The sequence below is a fragment of the Branchiostoma floridae genome, chromosome 19 (genome assembly GCF_000003815.2).
Source record: "Branchiostoma floridae strain S238N-H82 chromosome 19, Bfl_VNyyK, whole genome shotgun sequence".
Taxonomy (NCBI): Eukaryota; Metazoa; Chordata; class Leptocardii; order Amphioxiformes; family Branchiostomatidae; genus Branchiostoma; species Branchiostoma floridae.
In genome coordinates, this window is record NC_049997.1 from 3,051,735 (window position 1) to 3,059,324 (window position 7,590).

The 7,590-nt window shown below is 41.8% G+C and overlaps 1 protein-coding gene across 2 annotated transcripts in view; it reads right to left on the reverse strand.

The window, feature by feature from the left end:
• The window catches only part of LOC118406568 (cytochrome P450 3A11-like), a 14,980-nt gene that overhangs the window by 2,550 nt on the left and 4,840 nt on the right, over positions 1-7,590 (reverse strand). For both annotated transcript variants that reach the window (XM_035806668.1, XM_035806667.1), the window contains exons 7-12: positions 7,433-7,581; positions 6,973-7,100; positions 6,252-6,351; positions 5,493-5,653; positions 5,037-5,128; positions 556-693 (exon numbers count right to left, since the gene is read on the reverse strand). In XM_035806668.1, the coding sequence (XP_035662561.1) occupies positions 556-693; positions 5,037-5,128; positions 5,493-5,653; positions 6,252-6,351; positions 6,973-7,100; positions 7,433-7,581 (768 nt within the window). The remainder of the gene's footprint in view (positions 1-555; positions 694-5,036; positions 5,129-5,492; positions 5,654-6,251; positions 6,352-6,972; positions 7,101-7,432; positions 7,582-7,590) is intronic.

Consider the following 7,590-nt stretch of genomic DNA (forward strand, 5'->3'; position numbering starts at 1 on the left):
GGCCAAGGTCCATGATCTGTAATCCTAATAGATGGTTGAACATCTTGCATCGACACTGGTGCCGGTGTCGATACAAATCGACACCGGTGTCGGTGTCGATTCATTCTGACCAATCAGGGGAGCGATACCCACCTGCCTGGCCTGAATCTACGTGTTACGGCGTCATAACCAACGTGGAACGGGGCCTTCTGATTGGTCCGCGGCGCCTGGCTATATGATAATACAGTTTTTACAATATTCTTCCAACAGTGACAGTCCAAGTCCTTCTTACCCCTATTCCGCAAGGAGGAGGGGGTCGGCGGCAGATCTAGATGATCTACGCAAGTCTCGGACCTAGTCTCGTGCTCTCGCGAGACTATGTCACTCCGTGAACAAGATGTACTGTAAGAAATCTATGTCCGGATATGTAGCTGCTACGCCTTATGGCGGTTTACCGGGTATGCAAAACAAGCAAGCAAAGATATCTAATATAGCTAATATAACTAATATTAGTTATGTATCCGTGCCCTCAAAAACTGTCACTGATGGACGAATATTGCACTTGCAGTGACGTACCTTTCAGGAATGAACTTCTTCGGTTCGGGCCAACGTTCCGGGTCATAGTGGATCCCCTGTATGGGGACGAGAATGGTCATGCCCTTGGGTATTGACAGTCCATTCACCACGGCGTCTTCAACACAGCAGCGCGTCATGCTGGAACAAAGCAGGAAGAAATTTCACGTCTGAATAACAGTGTGAGATGACCTCACCTAGTTAGCAAACACTGGACAAAATGGATACGGATGCGGGCATATACCGAGGTATTCGTTAGGTGCGGATGCGGAAGAATCCAAACAAATACGAACGAATCACAGATTCTAATAGGATACGACAAAACACTGAACAGATACGATACTGTATCCGCTAGGATGAAAAATACGAAGAGATACTATGTCGTATACAGTTGGATCCCTTACTGTTAACAAATACGAAAATGTCATTTGCTCGAATCCTTCAATTTGGAAATCTGCAATGTTCAATCTGGTCTTAAGTTTCCTTTTGCGTCATAAAAACATTTTACCCATCGGCGGGCCCACTCTTCGATAAAAGTACGTTCTGAAAATACACAAATACTAGAAGATCCCTATTCCGTATTTCTATGGATCCGCTGGCACATTTCACGGCAAAAAGGCATCAAGGATAATCTGCAGATCCTAACGAATCTCTTTTCTGTATTTTCTATGGTTCAGATGGCCCACTTCGCGACAGAAATGTCCAGGGTCAATCTATGGATCCTAGCAAATCCTTTTCCCGTATTTTCTACGAATACGTTGCCCCACCTCACGGCAGATGGATCCTAGCAAATCCTTTTCCGTATTTTCTATGGATTCGTTGCCCACCTCACAGCAGACGGATCATAGGAAATACCCTTTCCGTATTTTCTATGGATTCGTTGCCCCACCTCACGGCAGACGGATCCTAGGAAGTACCATTTCGTATTTTCTATGGATTTGTTACCCCCACCTCTCATTTTTCACAAAAAGTACAGGTTTCGCGAAAAGAAGTCCGATTTCCGATCAGACATACACATTGTTTGTCGTAATAGTAATTTGCTCTCGAGCCAAAAAGAGCATTTTTCACAAAAAATACAGGTTTCGCGAAACAATGTCCGATTTCCTCGGAACCAACTTTATTGCATGCGGAAAAATTCCTCGACATCAGACATACACCTTGTTTGTTGAAAAATGGTAATTTGCTCCCCCGAGCCAAAAAGAGCATTTTTCACAAAAAATGCAGGTTTCGTGAAACGATGTCCGATTTTGTCGGAACCCACTTTATTGCATGCGGAACGATTCCTCAACATCAGACATACACATTTTTTGTCGAAAAATGGTAATTTGCTCTACTGAGCCAAAAAGAGCATTTTTCTAAAAAATGCAGGTTTCGTGAAACGATGTCCGATTTTGTCGGAACCCACTTTATTGCATGCGGAACGATTCCTCAACATCAGACATACACATTTTTTGTCGAAAAATGGTAATTTGCTCTACTGAGCCAAAAAGAGCATTTTTCTAAAAAAATTCAGGTTTCGCGAAACAATGTCCGATTTCCTCGAAACCAACTTTATTGCATGCGGAACGGTTCCTCGACACCAGACATACACATTTTTTGTCGAAAAATGGTAATTTGCTCTGCTGAGCCAAAAAGAGCATTTTTCACAAAAAGTACAGGTTTCGCGAAACGATGTATGATTTTCTCCGTACCAACTTTATTGCATGCGGAACGATTCCTCGACACCAGACATACATATTTTTTGCCGAAAAATGGTAATTTCCTCTGCTGAGCCAAAAAGAGCATTTTTCACAAAAAATACAGGGTTCGCGAAACAATGTCCGATTTCCTCGAAACCAACTTTATTGCATGCGGAATGGTTCCTCGACATCAGACATACACATTTTTTGTCGAAAAATGGTAATTTGCTCTGCTGAGCCAAAAAGAGCATTTTTCACAAAAAATTCAGGTTTCGCGAAACAATGTCCGATTTCCTCGAAACCAACTTTATTGCATGCGGAATGGTTCCTCGACATCAGACATACACATTTTTTGTCGAAAAATGGTAATTTCCTCTGCTGAGCCAAAAAGAGCATTTTTCACAAAAAATTCAGGTTTCGCGAAACAATGTCCGATTTCCTCGAAACCAACTTTATTGCATGCGGAATGGTTCCTCGACATCAGACATACACATTTTTTGTCGACAAATGGTAATTTCCTCTGCTGAGCCAAAAAGAGCATTTTTCACAAAAAATTCAGGTTTCGCGAAACAATGTCCGATTTCCTCGAAACCAACTTTATTGCATGCGGAACGGTTCCTCGACATCAGACATACACCTTGTTTGTTGAAAACTATTAATTTGCTCTCCTGACCCAAAAAGAGCATTTCCATGTTCGTTGACAGCCAGGGATCCATGTATATACGACAGCGTATTCCTTGTGTGTTATAATTCCAGCAGCTACAGTGTCGCATCTGTTCGGTACTTTGGCGTATCCTTTAGAATCTGGGATTCGTTCGTATTTGTTCGGAATCTTCCGCATCCACATTTGAGAGATTTGACGGATACCTTGGTATCTGCCGGGATCCGTACCCATCCGTACGCTGTAGAAAGGCTATAAATGGCTAAATGAAATATAACAAAATACACAGGATTCGAGTGTTTAATTGTATTAAAGCTACAAGTGACAAGTAGAATCTTTAGAAAGGCGTCCTAACAGAAATTCTGCCTGCGCCTATCGAACGGTTTAATACACTTCTCCCGGCCATTCAGCGTCGATCTGGTAAAATAATAGTAACTTGTTGCTTGTTTCATGTGTTTTGTCCGGGTCAAATGCGTGTCACAGCCACTGTGCTTTTTAAATGTAAATTTATTCGGTGTTAATTGGTCAACAAGCAATCAGCACCAACGGGGGGCAGGTCTCCGTTCGGGCCAGATGAGAGTCATGTGACAGGGAGTACCCAATGACAGGCAAGTCTGGGGATTTCAAATGTACCGTTATGCGAGACGAAGCAAGCATTTTCCGGGCCTCTGTTGCGAGAGGAGAAGAAATGGAGAAAGTTTGGACCTGTTTTACCTCTGAAGTTCTGGTCGGGACTTTGCTTTCCAGCTGGGACCCCGCCGACCCAAAGAACGCCAAGCTATATGCGCTAGGATGCCTGGATTCTGTACAAAGTTGATGAGGCGGATTATGTTGGAGATTTGTGCCAACATAAGGTCACGGAATGGTAAATTCACTTTGAGCCGAGATTGCAAGGTGAACAAACTTTGCGACCTATCCAACACAACTCATATGGATCGGACTGCGCAAATCTCAGTGGATTATTCCTCCTTCCGTAGCCTGTTGGAACCGTGTGCTCTTTTTAATAACTACCCCTGGTCCCGGCCCCGGAGTGTCGCTGGACAATGGGGTCTGAGTTGGACCAATTGGTTGGACACAGCACAGAATCGTGAATCATTTTGAAATTGCACAGTCACTGCGATTGATCCCAATGCCATCGACGTTAACTACAAGTTTTGAATAAAAGGCCGCAAAATTATATACCTGGATATAAGAGTATATGGATATTTCCGATCCAACCAAATGCGAAACCTGTATTCCCACTTATTTGCTACGTATACTTTTCTTGGATCCCATTCAAGAAAATCCGAAATCTGAATTGTTCCGTAGGTATGTACTATCTAAACTTAGACAAAATACGGGGGATACAGCTTTCGGATTTGGTTAGGATCCGGGAAAATCCGCATTTCGTATCTGCATAAACGTATCCAAAATACGGGCGGATACAGCTTTCGGATTTGGTTAGAATCCGAGAGAGTCCGAATTTCATATCTACGTATACGTAGCAAATACGTTTGGGATTTGGTTAGTATACGGAAAAATACCGACGTTTCGACGTGTTCTCCGCGGTAAGGATACGAAAAAATACCAATAGGATCCACTACCGTATTTGCAAAAAATACGGATTTCGTATTTTTCCGTGTTTAATTAGTCCGGATTCGAGAAAATCCGAAATTTCGGATCCGTAACAGATTCCGCTCGCATCTGTCCGTAAACGATCGTATCCTTCAAGGATACGGAAAGATAACGGCCCGGATTTGACTGCATTTGAACCCATTTTTTCCAGTGAAAGTCTTCAACCATACTGAATACTGGATTAGCCAAGTGTAACTTCCCGCTTGTACATTGAGGCTGTACAATGTTATGTTTGGTATTATGGGAAAATACCCTTCCATTGTAAATACAAAGAAATGTATAAATTTCAAAGTACAGATTCTAAAGTAGCTTCTTTGGAAAGATTTTTTGAATTAGTTAGAACGGGTTCATCATAAGAAAGAAATGTCAAAAGGTTAAGAAATAATTTTTGAAAAAGGGGAACGCTTAACTGTGATCTTGTGAATTAGGAACACTCGCTTACAAACTGTTCTAGAATTTTAGTCAGATTTTTGTCTTTATATTTCTATACCTCAGCCGTATGTTTTTACTTTGTATGTTATTGTACTTACACATTAGCACCCGGTGGGTACAGTCGAAGTGTTTCCATTATGCACATCTCCAGATAGGTCAGCTGACCGAGGGCCTCATTGTCAATATCATCCTACAATGAGTGAATGAATTACTAAATGGAGGAATTAAAAAAGGTAAAGCAATGATATACATGAAAGTACGAGGTAAATTATGATGAAGCAGCCATATCAAGATATCTCAAACGTTTTTATATCACGAGTTTACACATGCACACATAAAAGTACATGGCTCAGCGCGGTGTGCTAAACATGTACAGTAGAAGCCGTTTAATTATATAATTTCACCGCCTACTTGCCAGCGCATGTCGTGCAATTATCCGGCTGGTGCAATAATACGAAGTTATCCAGCTTGACCGCACCAGTTTGGGATTCTGTGCAGTTAACAGAAGTGTGCGTCAATCCGTTGTGCAATTAACAGGCTTCTATTGTATATACCTTTCCTTCCATGACGTCATCCACCTCCCGAATGACGTTATCCTGTGCCTCCTGGTTCAGAGCGAGGTTGTACATGGTGTAGGCCATGGTGAGGGAGGTTGTGTCATACCCGGCCAGGAAGAACAGGATGCCGTTGGACACCACGTCGGCTTTGGTTAGAGCTAGGTAACGGTAGGTAGGTAAATGTAGTCCCAATTGTCCCACAGCATTTTAAGACCGTAGGGACAGTCGGCTTTGGTTAGAGCTAGACAGACCAAGAAAAAGAAAGGAAAACTCTAATGCTACCTAACCTTAGCTGTGGGGTACAACATATCCGTTGTTTTAAAAACAACAAAGTACGCAGGGTTATCAAGACGACGCACTGTACAATATCTTGAAAATAACTAACATTCCAACTTGAAACCACTGTCCGTTGGCGGACATAGGTTACCCCGTGGATGAAAATGAACTACCGTTAGACTGAATGGATATCTATGAATAGTTCCATTAAATTGGTTCATACAAACTTAGTCACGTTTATGGGCACATTTTTCTCAATGAAGCGCCATCTAGCAATGGGAAGTAGTATACCAGTCATTACTGACAAGGAATTTTTTTTGGATGTCAACAAAAGAATGACATCGTCAATTTGAAACATCAAATCAAGTTATTTGAAAGAAATAGCCACGCTGAAATATCAATGAAAGGTGATTTCAGCATGCAGTGTTAAAGTCATGATGCGATTAATCAATGTAGGTGTAGATATCAAGTTCAACCCACCTTTTCTCTGACCTTGAACCTTGACCTCTCCCATGTCTTCTTTGTCTTCTTCCTTCTCTTTGTGAGCATTCGCCATCAGTTGCATGAAGTCCACTCGTTCCTGCACAAAGAAGAATGCAAACATCTAATTACAACATACAAATTGGACACAATGCTGTGTAGGAAAATCATTAATTAATGAATAAATAGATAAATAAATAAATAAATTATTCATTAATTAATGAACCAATTCAATCATTTATTCATTCAATCGTTCATTCATTGCATCAGAACTAGGGCTGGGTACCGGTACAGAAAATTCAGGTCCAGGTCCGGTTCAGGTCCAGAGGATCAGGTCCGGACCTGAACCTGGACCTGATTCAGTATGACTCATACCAATGGTCCATTTCATTACAAAGAAATCTGTTTGGTGAAGTATTAGACTTACACTGGCGTTTTAAAATCCTACAACGCTAACTGCAACTGTACGATTGGCTGTAAAACTCGGTAGAAATTACTTTAAACTCTACTCTACTTCACTCTTGTTATTTTCTTCCACCTGCAAGCGCCAAAACGTGTAAATGCCTGATAAAATAATCTGTTAATTTTCTAATCGGTCCAACATCCGGTCTACCTAATTTTTTCAGGTCCGGTTATCTGGACCGGTCCAATAAGAAAAACCGGTTTTGTACCGGTACGCTGTACCGATACCCAGCCCTAATCAGAACAAATCATTACTCACGATTCCACCATGATGACGCATAGCCATCAGCTGGTCGAAAACGCTCTCGAAGAACTTGTAGGACTTCTTAGGGAAGAAGTCCCAGTTTATGGCCTCCAAGATGGGCTTCATGATTTTCGGGAAGCAAACTGCAGAAAGTAAGAAAGATATAGTATGCTGTAGTATATTCCCAGCTGAGTGCCCCGCGAACTATAGAAGCAGAAATTTTCTTTGTATTTTCATTTTCTTTCGGAATTTTCATTTTCGTGGACATTTTCATTTTCTGTATGCATTGCGATTAATCCACCTATTACACGCCGAAATGAGCAGTAAGATCAGTTGATATAAAAAGGTTAGCACAGTCACAATAGGTCAAATAAGACTGTAAAAGAATTTTGTACATATGGGCCACCGTGCATAAAACGTGTCGAGTAAGTTTTTTCTTTGTTGCTGAAAGAAAAAAAAATTAAAGATGGCTTACTGAACAGCCACACCACCGGGTTCTTGAAGTCGAACTTCAATCCCTGCTTTCCGTGGATCACGAACGGGTCCTCAGGGTTCCCCTGGGAGTCTATCTCAGTACCAAACGCTGTGCTGGCGATGGCATCCATGGTAAAACCCCCAGTCAGTCTGGAAAGC